The 25813-nt window shown below is 37.4% G+C and overlaps 1 protein-coding gene across 1 annotated transcript in view; it reads right to left on the reverse strand.

The window, feature by feature from the left end:
• lmx1a (LIM homeobox transcription factor 1, alpha) overlaps nt 1-25431 on the reverse strand; it is a 33886-nt gene extending 8455 nt beyond the window's left edge. The window contains exons 1-6 of the mRNA XM_039734658.1: nt 25278-25431; nt 25019-25122; nt 23996-24176; nt 7395-7627; nt 3079-3245; nt 906-983 (exon numbers count right to left, since the gene is read on the reverse strand). Coding sequence (XP_039590592.1) covers nt 906-983; nt 3079-3245; nt 7395-7627; nt 23996-24176; nt 25019-25082 — 723 coding nt within the window. The 5' untranslated portion in view covers nt 25083-25122; nt 25278-25431. The remainder of the gene's footprint in view (nt 1-905; nt 984-3078; nt 3246-7394; nt 7628-23995; nt 24177-25018; nt 25123-25277) is intronic.
• Between the last annotated feature and the right edge of the window lie 382 nt (nt 25432-25813).

Genomic DNA, 25813 nt, shown 5'->3' on the forward strand with positions numbered 1-25813 from the left:
CCCAGGTCTCCTAATGGAGGAGCAGCGCTAAGTTAATCTGTTTTTAAAAAGTGTAAAGGATGCAATTACTTAAATAACCTGATGGTCTAACCTTTTTTTAACCCATACAGTCCACTAAAGAATAAAAGAGGAGCTTGAGCTCATACCAACAGCAGGAGGCACAAGTCAGAGACTTCCCTGCTGGCCTGCACGTTCGTCCCCACTGATGTCACTTAGAGAAATTGATGCATCTGATTGCATTCGACCTCCAGTTCTCCTAAATTGGCCTACTGCAGCAAAGGGTAATGGGAATCTGCATTCCAGTAGAAATGGGCACAAAGCAAGAAGCTAGTTTCTTGAACTCTTTACCACAAAGGTGATTGATAGTCTTCATTTAGACTAAATGCATAATTAATTGTGTTTGGAATCTGGCATCACTGATGAAAACACTGAAGAACACGGGGAGAACATGCACAGCGCACGTAAAAGGTCCCTGGTTTGTAATCTTACCAGCAGACAAATGCTATGGGGAACAACACCACTTGCTGTGTTGTTTTAATAAACAACATCTGTTAGGTCAATTGTAGACCTAGAAGATCTACAGGGTGGTCCAGATCTAGTTATGCAGATCCAGATCATCAGGATGACTTTGATTTATGTGGGGATGATTCCAGTTCGGCACGAAGGCGATTCTTCAAGTCGTCAGTTCGTATACTTCTCGATGGTCCGGGATTTTTTGGGTGATTTTCTATGTAATAAACGTAATAAGTTATAGGGTAATGAAAATTGCATAATTAGATCTGGACCACCCTATAGGTTAGATACTAAAAATGTGTTCTGACGTTACACTGCATTTGCTGCTAATGTTAAATCACTGCTAACACCACATTGTGAGTATCTAACCGAAGGCACTCAGAATTGTTTACCTTTGCTCTTTGGTTCTGAAACCAAACTTGAACGACACGGACGCTCAGCCCAGTCTCTGCTGCCAGAGTCTCTCTTACCTGTTAATAACAAATACAAAGCAGTTAGGTGGACACAGCCATTAGAAAAAAGTGCTGGTAGTTTATAAAAAATCTACATCAATACTGAGACATACACTTTAATGACTTCAAATAGTATTTCTTTCTTTTCTGTAATGTGCACTCCACTTGACAATGTTGAACCATTCACCACTGTATAATAAGTGCAAGCAGTTACAGCTTTCCATCCAGTTCCTATTAGACTAAATATAAATTTCATTTGTAGTAACAAATATATATATATATATATTTTTTTCATCTCAATCATCTTCCCAGGGAGATTTAAAGAAATCTACTGTGCATTTTATCATTCCTTTAGTTTTACGAAATTAAGAGTGGGTTAAATGTGTGCACTAAACATTGATTTTGATCGCGGCACTTTCCCCGAGTCTAAGCACTTCCTGCTCTGCTAGTATATAAAGGATACTCTTCTTCAGATTTTTAAGCCAGCGTGTCTAACCACAGTGTGCCCATTGGGAGATCACAATGATGTTACTTTCATTCCTAATCAATGTGTTACTCCAACTCAGTACTCAATAATGATCCTGTCTAGCTGACATACAAACAATGATAATGTGCTTTTTGTTGTACTGTCAGTTTTATATGTATATAATGCAGTGTTTAGTTAATGAAGCCCAAAACAACTTTCAGAATATTAAATTTGGAGACTGTCATTTTCTAAACAGTTCTTATAAAAGCAATACAATGTAAGCAGTCATTTTCTTGTTCAACATTAAATTTCTGTGTCCACCCATCCATTTTCTGAAATTGCCATTTGCATTGCCTTGTTTGAAGCTAATCTTTGGAGTACTGCCAAGAGGCCTACTGAAATGCTGATCATAGGGTACACCACAACCACACACATTCATACCCTTTCATTTATTTAAATGTTAAAAAGTAAAATAATAAATATACAAGATTAATCTGAAGTACTCATCTTTGAATTTTGGGAGGAGAGCAAAGCTGCAGTAGCTGGAAAAAGCCCATGGTGGACATTGAGAAAGCAAGTAAACTACACGCAGAATATAAATGAGCGGGGAACTAAAAACAGAATCTGTAATGCAGCATCTGAGCCACACTTACACTCCTCTAATAATAGTGAAATAACAACGTAAGGAATCAGACTCATTCTCGATAAACACATTATACGTACAGCGCAGTACAGTTACTGTTTATTTTTACTCCTGATGTCAATTTTTGTTGAAATTACAATATAGCCTTTCCACAGTGGACACCACCCCAATGTGCTTTGGCAATATAACAAATTACTTTTAGAGCAGCATTCCTATTGTGTATTTAGTCTAACCCATTTCTTTCTTTCTCTGTTGCACTTTAGCACCCGGTGATTATTGGAAAAAGTACAAATGAACAAAGAGAAAGTCACCCAAATGGTGAAGTTACCCATTGTTTGTTTTAGTAAATAAGACTAACGTCACTTCTGACTCTTATAACTATTACATTTCAGGTTAGATGGACTCTTTGAAAAATTGCAAACATATAAGTCTTACTAGAATAAATACTTTACCTTGCAGGACTGAGATGATTACACATGCATTTAGTTTTGCATACCAGTGTTATTAACACAACTGTTTAAGCATTTATGTAAAATACAGCAAAATCCTTAAGAAGAACGATATGCTCATTAAAGAGGTCTGATTAAAACTGTTTGGAAGTGGTTAGTAGCCTTCCTGTATAAAGTCTGCACGTTCTTCATGTATCTGCTTGTTTTTGTTATTTTTTTTCTTCATTTACAGCGATGTGACGTCTCATACTGTGTACATGACAATCCAAGTTTTTGCCTTTAACCTGATGTTATAGAGGTAAGCCGCAGCTCCCCTAAATCTCAGAGTTTCAAAAAACAGATGGCTTGACTTGATGTATATTAAATTAAACATTTTTCATGCTTATAAGCAAAGGTTTGCATGACCAGAATTTCTATAGTTAGTTCTCTTTCGTGTCATTTGAATTTGCAGAGGAAAGCACGGAAAGCCAATTAAATTAAAATAACATTAAACTGCAGTGGTGGTGATGAACAAGTGAAGTGGAGCAACTTAACATATTAAGATATTGCTCTAACCTTTCTGCAAGGTTTCGAGGAAATCTCAAAGGAGGCTTTAAAAGCACGCCTCTGCTGTGTTGTCAGGATCGTTCGTGGACGCTTAGGTCGCTTGATGTCTCTCTCTTCTCCTTTCTTGCCAGTACTTGCTGACTTGCCAAGGTTTTCACTCTCCACATCACTGTTACCTGAAGGAGTTCAGAGAAATTACAGGAAATCAAAGTCTCATTATTAAATACTTTAAACTTGTAGCTAACACGATGAGTAAGAATGGTAATAAACAATGATGTAGCTGGTGACAGGCCAGCTGGTGAACTAAAGCATGGACTAGTTTTAACGTTTATGTCATAAAAACATTCCACTAATTCTTCAAGAGACTAGACAGATGTATAACCCTCATTAAAACAGTTAAATTATTTTACAAAGACCTAATCAGATGTAAGCGTTATTCGTGATTACAATAATCAGATCATCCGATTCAGAATCAGTATTTTCCTCCAAGTGGCATTTGCATTGTTTATTTATGTGGAGTTTGAACAGTGTATTCTCACGCTACCCCTTCCTGTTCATTATAGGAAGTGTGATGTAGGGATGAAATAATTGGCTTGTACACCACAAGGCTGGTGTCTCAATTCTAGCCTTTGTCCTACCTGTGCAATCCTCAGCAAGTCACTTATCTGGTACACAATTACTGCACTATGTAGTATAGTTTGTAAAGTATTATTGAAAGACACTATCCATCCATCCATTACCCAACCTGCTATATCCTAACTACAGGGTCAAGGGGGTCTACTGGAGCCAATTCCAGCCAACACAGGGCGCAAGGCAGGAAACAAACCCTGGGCAGGGCGCCAGCCCACCGCAGTGAAAGATACTATATTAAATAAAAAATATTTCAATGTACAGAGGTCCAATTAATCTGTTTTATGTGTAATTGTCACAGTTTTTCTATCCTCCTAAAATATCACTAGTGCTACTGTGCTACATGTTGTTGCTTTGTACTTTGGTTGTTTCTTACAGCTGATTAGGTCATAAAGGCTGAATGCCTGAGCTTGTGACGACTGTAGTAGAAGATCAGAGTCAACATTAAAAGAAAGGAATCTGTAACTGAAAAAGTAGCACACCAAAGGATGGGGACATTAATTCAAATAGAAATTGAAATTAGAGCATAAAAAAGCAAAAAGGAAAGAGAGTGCCATGTTCAATAAGATCTTGAAGAAGGGATCACTTCCACATCTGGAGCAAGGGATTCCAGCTCCATTCCTGGAGGGCTACTGCGGCTGCAGGTTTTCATTCTAACCCTTTCTTTAATTAGTTTTTGCTGCTAATCGACTTGTTTTGCTTTAATTTCAATTGGCTTGCTATTTAAGTCTCAGATCCCCTTAATTAATTATTTTTGTCCTTAATGAGCAGCCTAATAATAATGAGATTAAAAACAGGCCAGCAACCCGTCTCCATCACACAAAAAGGTCTCAGTAATGTTGATCTGGTCAGGTACACAAAAAATGATGATGGTGGTCTTAGAAAAAAAGAAATCAACAGATTTGGAAATGTCTGCTGTGGTAGAATGAGAGTACCAGCAAGGTATGGCATTAAGTATACAGATTTAATTAACAAAAAGAATTGGCTCCTAATTAAGAAACTGGTTGGAGTGAAATTGGTTGGAACTTTAGGTCTCAGCTTTACTGGTGATCTTTTGGTTCACTTGACATATCATTCCTGCTGTTTAAAGAATATATGAAGCAACTCAGAGGACCAAATCCTTTTAAAAAAAGTCAATGAAAATGAAGAGAAAATTATTTTAACAGCAGCAAAAAATAGTCACAAATTAGGAAAAGAGTTAGAATGAAAGCCTGCTACAGAAGCGCTTCAGAACCAGATTTTGGAGACCCTGATCTAGAGGGTTTCCTCTCTAAAGTGGTGTCATATCTTTGATACTATTTTATTTCTCGTCTGGTCTTCTTAAGACATCTGGCAAATTCTCCATTGATGCTATGCTCATCTAACATTTATTTTCAGACAATGCTTTAATGTCAGCTAAAGCATTCAGCGGAGCAGTTCAAGTCTCACCATTGAACCGCAAAGTTTTTTCTTCATTTCTAGGTTTGTTTTGCAACTAAGTTTACTTTTATTAAAACTTATATATTATATATGTATTTTGTCTCATCAGTTTTCTACATCATATGATTGACAATAAAATTGGTCATTGCTTAGACTGATGAGAGATAGTGATTTGAGGTGTATAGGTGGCATGGAGCAACTTGCCTGCCTAATTCGTGCATTTTTTTTTAATGCCCATGTTTTTATTTATTATTGCTGTTATTGACTTGTTAGTATAACATATGAAGTCTTTGAAGATGCCTTTCATGCATCTTAAACGCTTTAAAAGAGAGGCACCCTTTTGTGGATTACTACAGTCTTCAAAGCTTATCATTTCAGACATCATTGATTTATTATATTTAATCTTGCCTGAAGAAGGGGCCTGAGTTGCCCTGAAAGCTTGCATATTGTAATCTTTTTAGTTAGCCAATAAAAGGTGTCATTTTGCTTGGCACTTCTCTACATTCATAATGGCTAACATGATACAACACCCTAATACTATAAACAACTTCACTAAGTAAGTTTATTAATTTCCACTATTTACTCGTCCATTTATTTTATGAACCCGCTTTTTCCTGTTACAGTGGCACAGACAGATTATTTGTACAATATCAAGCAAAAGGAAGGAACCAACTCTGGACGGAGCACTAGCTATTGGCAATGAAGACTCTCACGTTCACCTTGATTTATATCAGGCCAGTTTATGTAGAGTTAAACTAACACCTATGTGTTTGTGATGTTGGAGAAGAACGGGGCACTCAGGGATTATGGTAGAAGGAGCAAGCCCTATACAGACAGATATTGCACTGCGAATCAAACAGAGGTCTCAGGGGCCATTAGACAACAGTGTCAAAACATTGAGGGTCCTCCGTGACATTTTAAGTAAATGTGTCTTAAATGTTCTTAAATTAGGTTGCAGCTGATTGATCAAAAAATGTCCATCTGGATTCCACTTAGATTCTTCTGTAAAGACATACAGTGTTTGTGAAGCAGTGCCATGTCCTTGTGATTTATATTCAATGCTGCTAATCAGTATGTAATGACTGATGTCTGCTATTCAAGACTGTGTGATCTGTGAAGCACTACACCACTTAGAAAAAACTGGGATCAATAAAAACAAAATGAAATTTGGTAAACTTAGAGTCACTATATGTGTATAATATGTAAACAGTAAGCTATGGGAAGTTGTTCACTTGCACAGCATGTGCATCATTATTTGTTTCTTCTTTATATATATATGTATATATATATGTATATATATATACTGAGCAAAAAAAAGCGTCCCTTTTCAGGACTGTGTATTTCAACAATAATGTTTTAAAATCCAAATAACTTTACAGATCTTCATTGTAAAGGGTTTAAACAATGTTTTCCATGCATGTTCAATTAACCATAATCAATTAATTAACATGCACCTGTGGAATACTTCGTTAAGACCTTAACAGCTTACAGAAAGTAGGCATTTAAGGTCATAGTTCTAAAAAGCAGGACACTAAAGAGACTTGTCTACCGACTGTGAAAAACACCCAAAGAAAGATGCCCAGGGTCCCTGCTCATCTGCGTGAACGTGCATTAGGCATGCTGCAGGAAGGCATGAGGACTGCTGATGTGGCTAGGGCAATAAATTGCCATGTCCGCACTGTGAGACGCCTAAGACAGCGCTACAGGGGAGACAGGAAGGACAGCTGATCATCCTCGCAGTGGAAGAGCCGGATCTCAATCCCATTGAGCACGTCTGGGACCTGTTGGATCGCAGGGTGAGGGCTAGGGCCATTCCCCAGAAATGTCCAGGAACTTGCAGGTGCCTTGGTGGAAGAGTGGGGTAACATCTCACAGCAAGAACTGACAAATCTGGTCCAGTCCATGAGGAGGAGATGCACTGCAGTACTTCAAGCAGCTGGTGGCCACACCAGATACTGACTGGTACTTTTGATTTTGAGCCTCCCTTCATTCAGGGACACATTGTGAAACATTTTTAGTTTATGTCTTATGGTGTTGACTCTTTTAGTGTTCATACAAATATTTACACATTAAGTTTACTGAAAGTAAAACAGTTGAAAGTCAGAGGGCGTTTCTTTTTGCTGAGTATATATACTGTATATATATATATATATATATATATGAGGACTAAAATCCGACATTTTGCTGCCAGACTGTGCCACTGAGATTGAATCACGTTATAAAGCAGCACGACCCGCATGTATGTGAATTTGTAAGTTACCAGTCCTTTTCACTACCTGATTCCAAAGCTGCAGGACTGATGAGCCTTAGCAGCTCTCGTTCCTTGTCATAGTCGCTCCTGCAGAGTAGTTGGCCCTCCTTCAGGACAAACTCATCTCCTTTCTGGAGTTGTCGCTCACAAACGCAGCAGCTGAAGCAGCGGAGGTGGTACACGCTCTTTCTGGCCCGCATCACAAACTCTTTTGGCATAATAGACTCCAGGCACCCACTGCACTTTACTGCAAATAGCCTGTAAAAAAAAAAAGAACAGGCAAAATGATCTATCCAGTCCCAGGGACAGGGGTTCTAGTTATCATGTTTTTTCATTTGTCTCATTAAATTAAAATTTGTTTCGAGCATTTTAATTTTTTATTAGTTTTTATTTCATTTTTTTTTTCCCTTTCCATCATAGCTAAATCTACTGATTAATTTAGATTTAAACATCTGATCCTATAAATGGCACATTAATACAGTTTGCAATTTTAATTAAAAAATCAAAGGAAGAAGAACACTAAGGAAAGAAAACTGATGTTCAGCTCGTAGGATGACAGTATATTGTAATTGGGGCGACTGCCTCACATCTCCAGGGTTCGAATCTCAGTCAGGGCACTACCCACGTAAGCGTTGCATGTTTTCTTTTGTCTATTTGATTTTACTGTGGGTTTATCCAAAACAGCATGTTAAGGTAATTAACAATTAGGTAAACCTGGTAAACTCTACAGTATAAGTGAATGTATCGGCTCTTTCCTTTTGCTGATCTGACTTGCTCAAGTGCTCTTGTGATATTTCTGGCCTCTTCAGTCCAGAGTTGAATACTTTAGAGCATTATACAATTGATGGATGGGTGTTCAATAATGGGTAACATTAATGATTTATGATTCAGGAGACGTCAGCTTAGAACAAACATTTATAGGGATAAGAGCATTCAAAGGTTTCTGTCTTTCTAGAAGGCTTCAATAATTCCATGCTTTTCCATCACTAATTTATTTTTTAGTCATCTTCATTGGTGTCATAAATAGAGGAGTATGAGAACAGAACCAGCCATCAACTTACCAACCTTTTGTAGTAAAAAAATATATATGTGACTCTCCTTGTTAGAAAAAAAGGTATATGATACTGTTAAAAGAAAAGCAAAAATATAGCAACCAGAACAGAAGTGCAGAACAAGAATTGTCAAAACAAAAAAGATAAAAAGTAAAAATCCAAGCACTAATTTGGATTTTACTTCTCCTGACTCATTCTATGGCAAAGTTTGTTTTTTATTTAGCAAAGATCCAACTCTGGGAAACCAGAACCTGTCTATCACCATGTTTTATGGTGGAGTAAGATGATACACACTGTCACATGACGTCTTCATGGTTTAACTGATAGCAAACATAGCAATCATAAGTAACATGCCCATTCTTCTTCATTTTCTTTCGGCTGCTCCTATTAGGGGTTGCCACAGCTGATCATCTCCTTCCATATCTTTCTGTCCTCTGCATCTTGTTCTGTTACACTCATCACCTGCATGTCCTCTCTCACCACATCTATAAACCTTCGCTTAGGCCTTCCTCTTTTTCTCTTGCCTGGCAGCTCTATCCTTAGCATCCTTCTCCCAATATACCCAGCATCTCTCCTCTGCACATCTCCAAACCAACGCAATCTCGCCTCTCTGACTTTGTCTCCCAAACGTCCATCTTCAGCTGACCCTCTAATGTACTCAATAAGTAACATCCCCATGCCTATGCAAGATGATCAAAGAATGGTGGCAACTACTAGCGATTCACCTGAAATTGAATCTGCAGTACAAATAATTGATCTTTCACAATCAGAAAAAATCATGAAATTTAAACATGAAGGAAGATGTGTTGTGTCTCTCTGGGGAAATTTTCATGTACAAAATTGTGTGTGCATCTGCCTATCATATAGGGTTTGAAAAAAAATTCTGTAGTGGAAAAAATCATTAGACTCACCTACAGGACTCAAGAAATATGAAATGGTAAAAGGCAGAATCCCCATGCAGTGCATTTTCCTGTAGAGAAAATGCAGTAAAATTCAGGATGGTTTCATTTTTGTGAGTGTTTGTGTGAAAAATATACCACATGTTTAAAAAATACATTGCACTTCTGCATGGTGATGTGACTTAGAGCCGTAGAATGTATTTGATCACAGTGCTGTACTGCAGGGCACCTGAATTAAGTTGTGTGTGTGAGGCCTTAGGGACCAGCATATGCCCTGCTCTCCACCCAATATACTTTAAAAAATCCCCCCAAAAAACAATTTATGAAGAGTTTTGCATTGGCAATGTATTTTAGCATAAAATTCTCAAAAATGTATACAAAATTAAATTCAGTTCTTCTCTTATAACTAACGACCACTGAAAAACAAAATACAAAATGCTGCTGCGGTGATGTTACTACCGTAATGAAAGCAATGCATAAACAATTAGAAATACATAATTAAAAATTAGAAAATTAAACAAAAATACTGCAGGGAAGCCATCGAACAAATTCATGACACCAAAGTGCAGAAATGCACTTTTTGTGTGGAATGCAGTTTCATAATTTTGTGAGCATGGAGGTAACACAAACTCACCCCAGTAGAACCCTAAGAAATGTCACTTTTAATTGGTTGTGAAATAGACTGGCGTACACCACCAAATCGTGTTGATTGTACTTAGTCATCAATAGCTGGACAGATGTATTAGTGTATCTGGCTCAGTACCGAAAAAGATAATTAATTTATGTATTATGAATATGTCCATTTTTACTGGGTTCTAGTGCTGATAAGTTCATGCCAATTTTAGCAGATGGTATGAGGTTAGTATATTTGCAGTTGATGAATCAAAATGCTGCACTGCTTACTTTTATATCTAATTCTTACCACGGGAGTAGAATGTTGACAGAAGTCCACCAAGAAAAAATACAAACATTAAAATTAATATTACAGCAACTATGTGTTTCCTATTGAAATAAAAAATCTGATTTAGGAACTGTTGCTGAAATGTCTCAAAGATGCACTTTCTGTGTTATTGGACAATTGTTTGTTGGCTTGTCTGGAAACAATAAGAGTGCGTGAAAGAGTGAGGCCTGCAAATAATGCTGCCATCATAGGTTCCAACTACTCAGAGCGTTGTAGTGTGAAAAGAGATCTCAGAAAAGATGCATGACTATCATCATCATGAAGTACTTTAATTAGTTATTTCAGTACCACAGACAGCTGAAGTCAGATAAAGAAATCTTACAAGAAAAGACTACTATGTTCAGGTATACAAAACTGATGTGTAGATGGTAGGTATGCTTATAACTTTCACTGGAAAGCATACTTAGCATACTGCACATTGAGGATCATTGTTAAGGACTGTGAAGGACTGCAATCAATCATCATGCGAATGAGATTATTTTACAGGGTTAAGTGCATTTTGTTCTTTGCTGTAAAAAATATGCTTTTTTTCATATTATTTTCTCTGGCTGAAGATCGTCTGTTGTCTTCCAGCCATTAAAATAGCTATAAGGCCATCATGTAATAGGGTTGATATCACAGAAGCCATCAACTCCTATAAAAAGATGTCTAGAAGCATGATAGAGTCAGCTGTTTTGCTTTGCTGTACTTCAACAATTTTCAATATGCTCCTTTTGTTGTTTAGTTTTGTTTCCACTTCTCTACCCTCTGTGTGGTGTTAGTTTGTGCTTACCAGTGTCACATTTGTAATTATTTTATTGATTGGTCAAGATAAGAAAAGACATCAGAATCTGTGGGATTTTTTCAAAAGAAAACTCAAAAAAAAGAGTGAAACTCCGTACAGGGAAAACTATAACAACCATCTATATATAAAGGGCTATGCAAAAGTTGAAAGAAAACAAATTCTATTTAAATTGTTAATATTGCTCTACCCCAGTTCTACATTTTTAGATCATCTTTGTTCTTTTTTGAGTGATTTTGTCATATTAGATTTTGTTTTTACACTGTGGCAGGCAGTCCCCCAGCCGGGACGCCGAGAAGGACCGAAAGGGGGACTATGCCTCCCCCAGACCACGAGAGGGCAGCCATCTTAGTTGGTATGGGGGGCCACAGGATTGGAGTATAGAAGCTCAACCCTATAGGGGCCCGTGTCCACTGTCAGGGGGTGCCCAAACGAATGAGGAGCCCTGGACGTGCCCAGAGGTGCTGGCTCAAGTGTCTTCTGAGCACTATTTGGACGTGTTGATAGTGATCAGTCCTCTTTGTCTTCTAGCTCCCTCTTATAATTAAAAAAAAAAAATCACTTTGTTAGACCAACAACAGTAGTTATTAAGGTGTTGTTTCAATTTGTAGATGAACATATCTTAGCAGATTGAAAGTTTATGACCTAAGGTTTCAGGGTTTTAGCCCCCTGTTTAATATTGGCATGCAGTCTTACTTTGAATTATTTATTTGGATAAAAAAAAGCAAAGAGGTGTGTTGGGGAAGGGGGATCCTCCTTGAATTTTTGCGCTTTTCTACCCTAAATAAACGATTAAAGAACTGGGGTTTCATGCAAGTCTTACATTTAGGTGAGAGCAAAGAATGCGGTAAGTTCCTCTTGAAGTTGCATGTGACTCACCACACAGATCAGGGGCTACATTACATAAGATGGGCAAGAACATCATGGGCTTCACACTATTGATCAGAAAGATCTGGGACTGAATGACCCTGGGCTGGGTGCCAGAGAACAGCATCTAAAGCCTCTAACGCCTCCTATCTTCCAGTGCCCCAGGATCCATTCCTTTGAATCAGAGACTAATTGGCAATCAATGGAATGGCATCATTGAACTCATTCTTGGAAGAGGTTTAAGATGATCCATTCACCATGGAAAGTCATAGCCACTGTTTTATGGCATACTAAAGAATGACTTTAATAGATAGTGTGCTACATTGTCAAATTGTTAACTTAGACATTGCATGTAATTTAGACTCTTAAAAGTTGCAGAAGCATTTAAGAAGAATTCAGCTTCACAAAAATGTTTATGAAACACTTATGAGAATACATGACTACACACACACAAATGAAAACACTTAGCTCAACACAAACATCTGGAGGACACTTCATCCCACAGCCAGTCTTGCTCCATTAATTCCCACCTCTTTCTTGCCCTCAAAACATAACATTATTATGGGAAAGCATTTGGGAGTGATGATGAGGTAACTGAAGAAGTGGAACAATCAGGGAATGTACACTCTTTGTTTCTCACTAACTCAAGGCTGAAATATTTAAGGAATGTAGCAAATACATCTGGTTATCAAACGAGTATGTACAAATATATCGGTAATTATTTATTGTCAAAACAGATATTGTCCCTTAAAACCTTCCTTCAAGGACCCTGAAGAATCCAGAATATCAATTAACACTTGATCCTGTGGTTTCTCCTTTTAAAAACTAAGAATCACATAACAATTAGTTATTTCATATTCATAGCCACTCTTGATTTGTAAGCCTTCATTTAGATGATGAAATTCATCACGAAAAATCTGGGAGCCAAGAATGTCTATCCACGCAGCATTTCAGTGAGCTCATATGTAAGTAAACACAGGATGCTGACGTATGCAGATTTCAGAATAATTAATTAATATAATTATGGAAGCTAATAAATGCACATTTTTCCGGTAAATACACTCCATACTGTCGCTTGAGGTTTACGATAATTTTGAATTCTATTAAAAGATTTAAATTCATATTCATGTCTTGGGTAAAAGTGTCGCCTGTCTATCTGAGAAGCAGAGGATGCTGAACTTGTTTGCTGAAAACTTCTTTTTCACTTTATAAGATATAAACTCCCTTTTCGTTCCTTTCCCCGTTCGCCCTAGAAATATGTGAAAGGCATTTGGAATGTTGCTGACTGGTTGCTTTCATTCTGGAAGCTGACATGCCCCCCGCTGCTAGATGCCCCCTCCCTCTGAGAGTAGCAAGTGTAAGTTTTAGCACCTGGCAACCAAACTTGGACTAAGCTTTCTAAACTATGAGTGATTTCTGGCTGTTGTATCGAGGGTTTCAACCCCATGGAGACAAGAGAATAAAACTCCCCATGCAATGGCTCCAGTCAGGGGAAGAATTAGGTTTCCCTGTTGGGTAGGCTGATCCATGGCATTATTTTAATTATACTTAACTAGTCAAAAACAAAGAGGGCTAACACAGCTCCATGTTGAATATCTCATTCTCATTGGGGTCATATTTATGTGTCTTCTGTTCAACTTAAACTGCTGCTCTATTGTTTATAATCATGAAACTAGTTTACTTCAGTAAGTCATTTACTTACAAACAAGAAGAAAGGCAAGCCTCCAAGGTTAAATGTCCATTGTAACAAACTGAGTCTTCTGTGGTTAAAACATACAAAGCATTCATGGAAAGGAGATTTATTAATTTAAAACATTAGTCCGAATGATTCACACCCTACTGTAGCATGAGAAATGTCTAGTGTGACACTGACACAAAGCAAAATTGCAGTTTTGTGTTTGTGTCCTGTCTGAACTCAATAAAGCTCAAGAACCAACATTTGTGTCCATATTTACTGACAAATAATAAATAACAGTCACTTATTGAAAGCGATTCCTTTTATTTTACTCTCCTCTGTAAGATGAAGTACACAACAACTGATACTCTAATTTTTCCTTATTAGTAATAATGTTTTCTCATTAATACCAAACCTTGCTATCTTTACCTATGTAATAATTTCACCTAAACATTTAAATATTAACTATTCTAAATTGCCCTCCATTTAAAGACGGCATTGAGGTGTTCTTGCTGCTGTCTATTCGGAGTTGATTCCTGCCTTGTTCCTCATGCAGCTGGATAACATTCCAGCTTTCAGGCAGTTTCCAAAAAGAGACGACTAACTAAGTAAACATTTCTAGTAAAAGATGTCTTAATAAAGTCACAATATTGACATGGGTCACGTTAGATACTTTTAAATTACAGAATCTCATATGAAGTGCATTAGAAATGTTTTCCCATTTATTTCATAAGCAGTGAGGCCAAGTAGCTACGGCACTATAAACCACAAGGCTGCTGGGTCAATGCCACTCTGTGACCCTAATTTAACATTTACACACACCAGGTGTATACATATATATATATACACGGCGGCACTGTGGTGCAGTGGGTAGAGCTGCTGCCTCACAGTTAGGAGACCTGGGTTCGCTTCCTGGGTCCTCCCTGCGTGGAGTCTGCATGTTCTCCCCGTGTCTGCGTGGATTCCCTCTGGGTGCTCTGGTTTCCTCCCACAGTCCAAAGACATAAAGGTTAGGTACATTGGCGATCCTAAATTGTGATTGGTGTGTGTGCCCTGCGGTGGGTTGGCATCCTGCCCAAGGTTTGCTTCCTGCCTTGCGCCCTGTGTTGGCTTGGACTGATTCCAGCAGACCCCCTGTGACCCTGTAGTTAGGATAGAGTGGGTTGGATAATGGGTGGATATATATATGTATAGATATATATATGTGTGTAAATTATTGTCCTATAACTCAGTATTTGTAAACAGAATTGAAACGGTGTATGTTATACTGCATACAGGTGCTACAGTACATAAACGTAAAAAAATTGCTATAATTTTATTTGGTTTATAGTTAATAACATATCCTAGATGTCAAACAAAACTTCCTTTTTAATAGTATTTCATTTCAGGTTACTTTAAAAACTTTGTAAGGCACAAAATACATGAGTATATTCATCAATCCATCCATTTATAACCTGGTTATAAATATGTAGTCTAAATTAATTTAGACAATAACACTGTAAACTGGACTATAAAAGTAAAATAGTGATTTTTTAAAAAAGAGCACCAAGCTCAAATTAAAAGGCATGCTTGAAATCATCTCTCCTAATTTGGTTGATTAGTCTCAGTTCTCCTTTCTTCCTCATACCCTGTTTTAGAAGTCCACTTAATAAACACTTGTGAACTGACTCGAAAAACAGGGGAGAATTTTTTGCACTTTTGAATGTTCATTAAAATAAAAGAACCAAAACTGTTTTTTAACTGTTCTAATCAAAGAAGCACAATTACCTCATTAAAGAAAAGAAAATATCTTCATTTTTTTAAACAGTATATATTTCTCAAGTAAGAAGTACTGTCCATTTTTGCTTTTTATAAATTTATTTTTATTTTATCTTGATTTATAGGCATTTTATTCTAAAGTTATATAGTACTTTTAAGCACATAAACCCTTATTCTTAGTTTTAGCAATTATTTACTTGTGTGGCCTTTCAACAGTACTGTTTTAAAAGTGTGAAAGATAGATAGATAGATAGATAGATAGATAGATAGATAGATAGATAGATAGATAGATAGATAGATAGATAGATAGATAGATAGATAGATAGATAGATAGATAGATAGATAATGAATAATTCAGTTTTTTCACCTTCCTTCCTCATAGTCAGCTGTGATCTCAACTCTGCTGAAAACACTTGCAGTGAAGACGACATGGTAAATTTATATAAAAAGCATTAGTGTCTCAATATTGCACAGAAGATCCGTAAAAATGAATTTCACAGTGCTTGCTGAAGCACTAATAGCAGGGCCTAAAATGACAGCATTGCTTTCATTTTAAATTTTAATGATGTTTATCGGGTTAAACACTTACAGAAGGTCAAACATTATTCAAGGCTAACACAGTCAATGCACCACCTCTTCTATCACAAAGTGAGGTACCAATAAAGGCTAAACTGTAGACCATTAAAGAAACTATGGGATGCTACGCTTGATCTTATATTGTATATCATATGGAGCCATGGAGCCTTGATGATGACCCACAAGCGTAGTCTTAAATTGAAAGAGTTCAGAAGATTTTTTTTAAATTAAGATCTAACACTGCTTTTAGTAATATGATACCATTATTGACCAGTTTCCATGCAGAACTAATTTCCTAAAGATTATCTCTAATGGCTTACCTGTTCAAATATACAATAAAATAGAACAAAGAGTGTATTATATTTAATTAATGCAGAATAGATCCTTTATGAAGATCAATGATAGCAAAAGGAAAGAAAGGGACACAAAAACTGTCCAGTGTTGGTTATTTATTTATAATTAATTAAAACATCAATAGCTACAGTATCTCTAGAGTAAAGGTACAGTAAAATGGGAGGGTAAACTGATCAAACCATGCATTTTCTAAGTCAATTTTATCAATGTTTAAGTCTGTAGTAGGGCTGCAGGCTATTTCACCCGCATCAGACCAACGAATTGTTGGGCTACAAGTATACACACACACACACACACACACACACACACACACACACACAGCAGGCCAATAATCTAATCCATGAATCTATGGAATGCATGCTGAAATGTAAGCCTGTCCATCCCTTATCAGACTATCAAATCCAGCTGAAGGATATAAAAGCAGTATCAATCCCAAGGCTGGGATGAACATCATAAAATAATGCACGTAGATACCTTGAGTTATATTGGCTCAAACTGAAATGCTGCATGGTAACATAGTTACTAAGAATATGTCTTGGTATTATATTCATTGCTATAACAAGGGTAAAATATAATCGATGGCACAATAAACAATATGTAACTTTATAATCATAGTATAGTATCAAAAGCACAAGAAATACAGTATATACAAAATATGACCATATACAGAATTGGATGGATGGAAGTCTTAAAAGATCATTTTATGTTGCATGAAGATGTTTGGAAATCTGATCTACGCAGAAGTAAATCAAAAGCTGTAATTCACCAAGGAAGCTACAGGTGCAAAGAATCTGTTTACGCGTTGAGTGGTTCTTTCATTTGTGTGTTTCTCTGATAATAATTTAAAGAGATGGTCACCTGGATGTCTGTGCCCTCACTTCCCGGCCCTAGACACACGTACATAACGTAGAGAGTCCAGTTTTGGCCCTACAGTGCTTTCTGCCCTCTGAATGACACACCACAGTTTATGCTTTGAAGAAGCAGGTGTACTGTTATAGAAAAGGTGAGGAGGTTTTCAATGTCTGCTCTAAAAACGGAGCCAACACTGGCTTGGAAAGTTAGGTGAGAGCAGAAATCTGCTGTTGTGGTTTTTTCTTTTTTTTTTTTTTATAAGTTTTTATCCCATATCAGAATGGGAGCAATTCCTGTGCCAGCATATTTAAATGATTCCACCACATTGAGAGTGTCACCAGTTAGAATCAAGGGTGTTGCAGGAGGGGAAGACCACTATTTCTATTGTGCTCTGAGAGAATGCCGAGGACTCAATAACGGGCCAGTTTCCCCATTTTGTCATATACTGCACCCCATCTCCCTCTCTGGGTGGCATCATCAGCAAACATCAACAGTTTTACAAAGGGGCTACTGAAAGGTAAAAAGGCAGTAAAGCACAACCTGAGGGGTCTCTGTGCTCAGGGGCAGAGACCGACTGAGACTCGCCCAGCATGCAAGGCTGACTGTCACGTTTTTCAGAAATTCACTTTCAGAGACGTGTGGCATTGTTCAATTTCACTTAGGGAAGTCTGCAATAGAGAAGCTTTTTATACTTTAATGCAAAGCATCCATTTATTAAGGTATAAACCCTATATCTTTCACATTAATTCTGTAAATATGTATATGATAATGCATTTTGTTTTTTGCTTTAGTAATTTTATTTTTTAATTTTCTGTTTAGGATTATTTATAGCAAAATGGCCATATCTGCATATACTGTATATTTTACAAATATTATTATTTCTGTCATTTCAGGATTAAGAATATTTTAATCAGGTTTTATACTTCTCTGTGTATAATTTGGGAATTCATTTTAACCAGTTATAACATTGTCACAACCACCTGGGGGACAGACCCAGACGGGACACCATGAAGGACCAGGAGGTGGCATGTACGTCCTCCGGGCCACGAGGGGGCAACCTGGATCAGAGGAGGACCACGGGAGAAGACCAAGGAGGCTCAAGCCCACTGGGGACATGGCCGCCAGGGGCACCCAGTCTCAGAGGGCCCGGAATTATCTACTTCCACCACACCCGGAAAGATGGAGGATGATCCCTCCAGGGACACCCGGGGTGCTTCCAAGCGCTCTCCTGACACTTTCGCCACACCAGGAAGTATCGTCAGACGGAGCAAATCCAGGTGAGAATAAAAGGGCCCACCTTCCTACAGTCTGGGAGCGGGAGTGGGACGAAGAAAGGAAAGGCGGCCCGAAAGGCGGCCCACGGACAATTGAAGAGAGGCCCGGATTAAAGGTGGTTAGTGCTGGGAAGCACGGTGTACTGTGTGGGACTGTGTGCAAAATAAACCGTATTTTGGATAAGGTTGTGGTCTCAGTCTGGTGGTGTCTCACAACATCTACAGCCGTTTTGTTACATAGGGTGTTCACAGTGAATTGATGGTAATGGTGCAGACTTCTATTTATGCTGCAAAAAAGTCAATCTTTTTCAACTTTGTGCAAATGTAAAATAACAATTCCCCTTTATTACTTTGATACTTTAATATTAATATGTTTAACACATTAAGTCAGTAGTACTAGGGTGTTGTACAGTGTTAGCCGTTATGGATGTAGTGAGAAGTCAAGTAAAATGACACTTTTTATTGGCTAACTAAAAAGATTACAATATGCAAGCTTTCGAGGCAACTCGGGCCCCTTCCTCAGGTAAGTTGTAAATCACATTATGACATCGTGCCTGAAGAAGGGGTCTGAGTTGCCTCAAAAGCTTGAATATTGTAATGTTTTTAGTTAGCCAATAAAAGGTGTCATTTTGCTTGACTTCTCACTACATCCATTAAGTCTGAAATTCTGGACATAAACACAATAAAGTGTTCCACTAAACGTGTCTTAAAGAAAGGGTTTGTGCAGCATTTACAAAGATTGAGTTAAAAATAAAAGGTGTGCCTGTCATAAAATCTACAGACTGATATGCTTCAGCAGTCAAATCAGAATTTATGAGCAGGCCATTCACTTGCAGAATGGTGGCATAGGATTCTTCTAGAGTCAAGCAAGACTTAACAAACTCTGATGAATTATAATGATATTAAAAAGATTTGTAAAAAAAAAACAAATTGCACACTGCTACATAGTATATACCTGCTGGTTCAAATGTATTCCTTGCCCATAAGTTTTTTTTTAATTGATTCATTTATTGGTTAGAAAAAGAACTCAAATCATTGTCTGCAATTTGAAATATTTGTAAAATTCTGGGTTAGGAAGTTTCAGAATATAAAATCTTTTAGAAACGTGGAAGACATTTCATTTGTCTTTGTAAAATAAACAAGAGCACAGCACACAAGTATTTGGAGTGTTACAGGTAAATGGGCCTGTTTCCGACTGTACTGCTTATTAATTAATAAAACTTCTGACACCTTTACTCACTGCCCCTGATGCTCTCATATACCAAAGCTGCATTTCCCACCTACAATACGTTATTCTTGAATGTATTAATAATATGAGGATGCTTTGACTTAAATCTGGAATTCACCAAAACGTCTGAAAAGATTTTGATAACACTTTAACTCAGTTACTTGCTCTAATTCGGACCTGATGCCAGTACCTTTAGAGATCTGCTCAGAGCCTCACTGCCCCCTTTGGTTATTTAGCTTGGCCCTGTTCTTTTCTATTGCTTTATATTCTTGTTTTTATAGTCTTGGTGACTGCTATGAAAAGCGCTTTATACATAAAGTAAAGGTTCTGTTGATCCATCCATTTCTGAGCTCACTTTTTCAACTAGAAGGCCACAGGGAGTCAGACGTTAAATGTGTCGTATTGAATAAGATCTCAATCAGTTGTAAGGCTCACTCAATCTTAAGCCAGTTCAGAAACACCATTTAATGTAACACACTTTCTCTTGGGATGTGCGTGCAAACCGGGGTACCTGGCATAATAACCCACATGATAACGTGGAGAACATGGAAATTTCACAAGAAAGCAGCCAGGTTGAGGATAAATCCAATATGTCCTACGATGCCACCCTTGATTTTGACAAAAGTCCAATGAAACAAAAAACTATTACCCCTACCTAGAATGTAATAAATCCACAGGTAATTTCAGGGCTACCACTTCAAGCCCTGGGTTCAAATTCCACGTCTGTGTTTAATTTGCATGTTCTTCCCATGTTAGTGTTGATTTTTTTTTTCTCGATACTCCAGTTTGCCTCACACATCTCCAAAGTCACACAGGGTTTGTTAATTTGCTAACCCCCAAGTTGGCCTTGTGTTTGTGGGTGGGTGAGTAAATCAGCCCCTGTGGTGGAGTACTGCCCCGTCCAGAGCCGTTTGCTACCTTGCACCCTGTGCTGCTGAGAAAGGCTCCAGCACCACCACAACTCTAAATTGCATTAAACTGTATTGAGAATGGTTAGTCAAACTATGGGACCATTCATTTTTTATCTACAGAGAATTGCTAGCCCCAAAAAAGATTTACAAAATACGAACCAAAACTGGCTGAGTGGGCATTCTTAGTGAATAAAAGAGCATCTCTGCTTGTCCAAGATAATGAAGAAAAAGCACTGTGCAATGCAGAAGGGTAATTGGTCAGATCTGATATCTCATGGTTGGGTGAGCAGTTCCACTTCATGTAAGGGAAAGGCTCCTGGGGCCGAAAATTCCAGATGCCAGAGCACACCTTGTGTATTTTGATTTTCAAAAGTAATTCCTTAACAAGTTAAAGTGAGCTGGTAACATATGGGGCCTGTATTTTGTGGCTACCAGGGTTCCTAAAAAATTGTACCTTCGGGATGGACCCTTTCCACACTTTATTTATCAGCTCAAGCAGGAAGTCTATTTGCATTTATTAGATTCTCAGTGGTCAGTATTGCATGTCCGTAAATCAGATCTTCTTCTTACCCACTGTTCATTCTTGAAGAGACAAAGCAATAAAACAGCATGACTCACAAACTGTTTAGTGAATGTCTTTGACACAAGTGTTGCCTTTGGTGCTCGCATCTGAGCTGTTGGCAAACAAGTCCTGAAACAGTTTATGTAGCATTTACAAGCTGCACTTTATGTATTTACTTTAGCACGATTGCTAATCTGTCCTAGAGTATGTTCATTGAACTATTTATATTTTCCATGCCTATAAGACAGAAGCCATGCTGATAACGCCATATGTTGTCCCCAGCTTGCAATTACCAAGCCAGTGCACCTCTCTCTCTCTCTAAGTTAACAGATTTTGACAAAGTGTCACTTTAACTCTCCCCGGTACTCGTCCGCTATCTCTAACAAGGTTCACAAATATTCTCTCGCCTTTAGTCATCTTTTTGTCTAATGCGGACTTCGGTGTATTTTTTCCCTGCAGCCGTGCCTGTTAGACCCTCTTATTAATTAGCACACATAATGTTATACATTCCATAGCAAAAAGTACAGTAAATTCCACATCAACACCAAAGCAGAAGTAGAAAACGACTCCTTAGATACGATAATATATATTTCTAGCACACGAAACCTTCGGTGTGATATCTGGAGGATTTATACGGACATGAGAAAACTTCTGCAGAAAGCGGGACACTGAGCCTGACATGTTACTAATCGCCGTTCAGCTTATGTGCCCAAAATAATTCAAGGTCTGAATTTTAACGACACCACTTGGTCATTTAGGTATAAAAAATACAACAAGAATTACAGTGTAAAGTATCTCGTGCACTTTGTATGTTAACTTTAGCACGATTGCTAATCTGTTCTGGAGTATGTTCATTGAACTATTTATATTTTCCATGCCTATAAGACAAAATTAACTTGAGACTTCGTGTAATTCTTCATCTGTCATGTATCGTTTCTTTTTATTTTACTGAATTCTTATACCTCATATTCCAATCCGATGGCATGTTAATCATGAGACGTTCATGTAAGGAAGGAAACGACATGAATGTTGGCATCTTTTTGTTGGGAAAATTATTAAAGTATAAAATAATTCATTATTTCTCTTTTTTAAATTATTAAAGAATAAAATAATGCATTGTTTATGTTTTATTTGCAATGAGACAGATTTGTTTCATTATTTGTAAGGGCATATCGCAAAACACAGAAGGTAAATACAAAAGAAATAAATTATAGCATAACTAAAATGGCTTTATTCATGGAGGTGGCACAATATTAACATACGAATTAAAATGTGAGTAGTGGCCACGGTGTACGCGAGGAAAAAATAAGACTTTTTTGAAAATCTCCCATAAATGACAAACTTGAATATTTATAATTCGATTATCGATTATGAAAGCAGCGTAGAATTACACTTTCACTAATGGGTTTCCCAAGTGCCGAAAGTTTAATAAGAATGCATTAAAAGCAAGCGTCAAATGGAATAAACGCTGCGAGATTAGTAATTGCAAAAAAAAAATCCCCTAATCTGCGCCAGATTTGTTGCTTACACTGGACCTTCGTTACAGTCCCGCAGTTGTAAAGACAAATGTTTAAATCCCTGGACCAGTATACCACTCCAGTTTATTCTCTTTCTTGCCCTGTCGGAGTGTCTTTTGCGGTTTTTTTTTTTCGTATCCAAATTAATTTCTCATTTGATAGCTCCATTTTGGTCATCTGTGCCTGAATCCGAGTGTGGACGTATCAGTGCGCTTGTCTTTAGATGGACAGGCGCATCTTCCAAATGACCTCCACAATCCTAAAATTTAGAAAGCGGGATCAAAAAAATCTTTGTGAAAAAGTTTATATAGGTTTATGTATTATCCATAATGCCTGCGCATTCGCTTTGATAAAATGACAGTTTTTTTTTTTTCTTAATAACCGTTACGGGGAGTCTCGGTAAACTCCGCGCAGCAAGACGCGCAAGGCAGGAAACAACCCTGGAAGGGACGCCGCTCGGTGACAGAAAAACAAAAAGAAATCGAAACAGCGGCCAAGTTCACGACAGTGCCAACTAAACAACCTGTGAGTGGGGAGCACATTTACTGCTGGATATTTATTGAGTTAAACGAGTCGGAAAGCGAAATAAAAGGAAGCCTTTCGATCAAATACAGAATTAGTGTTGCATTTCAGTATTTTTAGTCAATGCATTTGTGCTCATTAAACATTAAATAAAATCAGTTGTGTGTTTCATGATAGCTAAGCATTGCGGTCGTGGTAAAATATGCCGCGTTTTTTCTTTCTTTCTTTCTTTCTTTCTTTCTTTCTTTACTGAGTATTATTGCAGCTGTGCTGAGTAAAAAAATATCCTTTGTCAAGAAAGAAAGCCTCGCTTTGAACTTTCCACCTTTTAGACAAACACAGCAGCCTTTAAATCTCTAAATGTTTTTAAATGTTTAACATCGAATTAATGCAGAAAGTAAAGGGCTTAGGAACGAATAATACACTGCGAAGTACAATTCTGTGCTAATAGGGTATATTATATCTTTTCGATAAAACGATTTTATTATGAAACTGATTGTATTGTATATGGAAATATTTGCATAGTCTTTAAGAAATATGGGTAGCGGCTCATTCGGCGCAGTAAAATTATTATTATTTTTTGTAATATTTCTATTATCGGCCATGCACTGCGATGTGCCTTGGAATGCTCAATAAAACACACTATATAAAATAAGGGTCGACTGTCTGACCTATTGTTTAATATAAAATTAAACACCGTAGTGAGTTAAAATGAACGTTTGTTAGCGCGGTTTTGGCATTGAACGCAGCCACGTCTGAGCCGTTACTCATTGAGACACTCTGACACTGACTTTTGCAGATGACAGTTGTATTATTCTGGGTGTCACTAATACTTACTTTTCGTAGTCACGTTTGCAGTACAGTCTTTTTTCCCTTAGAAAACAACTTATTTGTAGTGGTGCTCTGCAAACTGCACAATGGACGCATTGTTCGTGCCAGAAGCTGCCGTTGACTCTCAGAAGAAATTTATCATAGATGACTCTCTTGCAGCCTTCACATACGGATCTGTGGCTTAAATCTGTGCACAAATACACGAAATAATAAGTAAATAAACAGCAAAGGCATCTGCGATTCGATTGGCAGCGTATGGAGGATTGCGGGTGTGACTGAGTCCTAAAATTGTAAAACGTAATAAATCGTACAATTACTGATTATGACAATACAAATTATGCCCACATTCAGCATGCAAAGAACTTATGCTTTTGATTTCTATAGTAGATTCAAAGAAGAACATGTAACCATATTACACAAATATAACTGTATATAAAGTAAATCAATTATCAATTTTAAGCAATGAAATACTTGCTTTACGTAAACTTAACGAGAACATAGTTTAATAACAAAGAATTTAAAATGATCCTTTAAACGTATTATTTTATAATGAATCGTTAATGAAGATATTTTAACACGTAGGGCAAAAAAGAAAATATTCATTTTAAGTAACACTGTAACACACGCTTTAAACATTATCATTTAAAGCTCCCCAGACTTTTTTATTATTATTATTATTATTATTATTTTATTGAAATATTCATTTGTCTGCTTTATTCATTGCATATTACTATAAAATATGCGATCTACAATTTAGCTTTCAATTAAATATTCAACAATTAAACCGTTAAAAAGCAAACCCAAAATCTATATACAATTATGTTATTACTTTGCCATGTATTCAGAATCAATAATAATTTTCCTATTTAGTTATTAAAAAACACAGCTGACCGAGGACTCTGATTGCTGGCTTGTTTCGTAAACTGTAAATTCTTGATGTTTTACAGCTAACTGTACAGAAATGTTCATATGTAAGGCATTACAAATACATCACGTATTATTTGAAAACACACAAGCACTTCAGCTCACCAAGCAGTGATGAACGGGATTCTGCGCCTGGCCTGCCCTCTTCCATTTTAACACCTCCCAACATGGTCTATTCCGTAAACATCTGACTGTTTTCTGTTGTCTCTCTGATTATAAAGAAATGCATAAAGAAAGAGCACAACTTACAGATTTGACTCTCAGTTCTACCAAACACGAGCGATCAAAGCTTCAAGTTGTTAAATCACAAGGGACAGCCAAAGATGAACAGCGCGCGTTTCAGTGGCGAGATTGTCTAACTTACCTTTTTGGAAGGGAAAAGTCGCGCAGATTTTATTATTATTTTTATTCATATATATTCAGACGCGATGTGTGATTTCAAGAAGATCTCACTAGAATGTCCATTTCCGTGCTTGGCAGATTTCACGTTTTACGTTGTTGTCCAATCTCCATCCGAGGCGCAGTGCTGCCTTCAGACTCCGGATGAACTTTCTACATTAAGAACTCGAAATCCCGCGGTGTTCTTTTATCGACTGTTTACTGTTAGTCGATATGTCACCATCACAGCTCTCCCATATGTGCATTTTTTTTTCTTAATTTTTACCAAACTGCTAGATCGCCGAAATACCTCTTGCAGGCTGCTCCTCCCAGTAGCGGGTTTTCCAATCTCCTTGTACTTTGCGATCCTTCCAGTTTCTCCAGTCTCCTCCCCATTTCTGGTCCAGTCCTAGTTTAATCCTTGCGTACAAAACAGCATGATATTCATTGTTATTTAGTTCTCACTTTCTGGAGAGAGACTGTTTGCTTTGCAGCGTAACTTCAAAATAGGAAAAGTGACTT

Source organism: Polypterus senegalus, chromosome 14 (assembly GCF_016835505.1).
Source record: "Polypterus senegalus isolate Bchr_013 chromosome 14, ASM1683550v1, whole genome shotgun sequence".
Taxonomy (NCBI): domain Eukaryota; kingdom Metazoa; phylum Chordata; class Cladistia; order Polypteriformes; family Polypteridae; genus Polypterus; species Polypterus senegalus.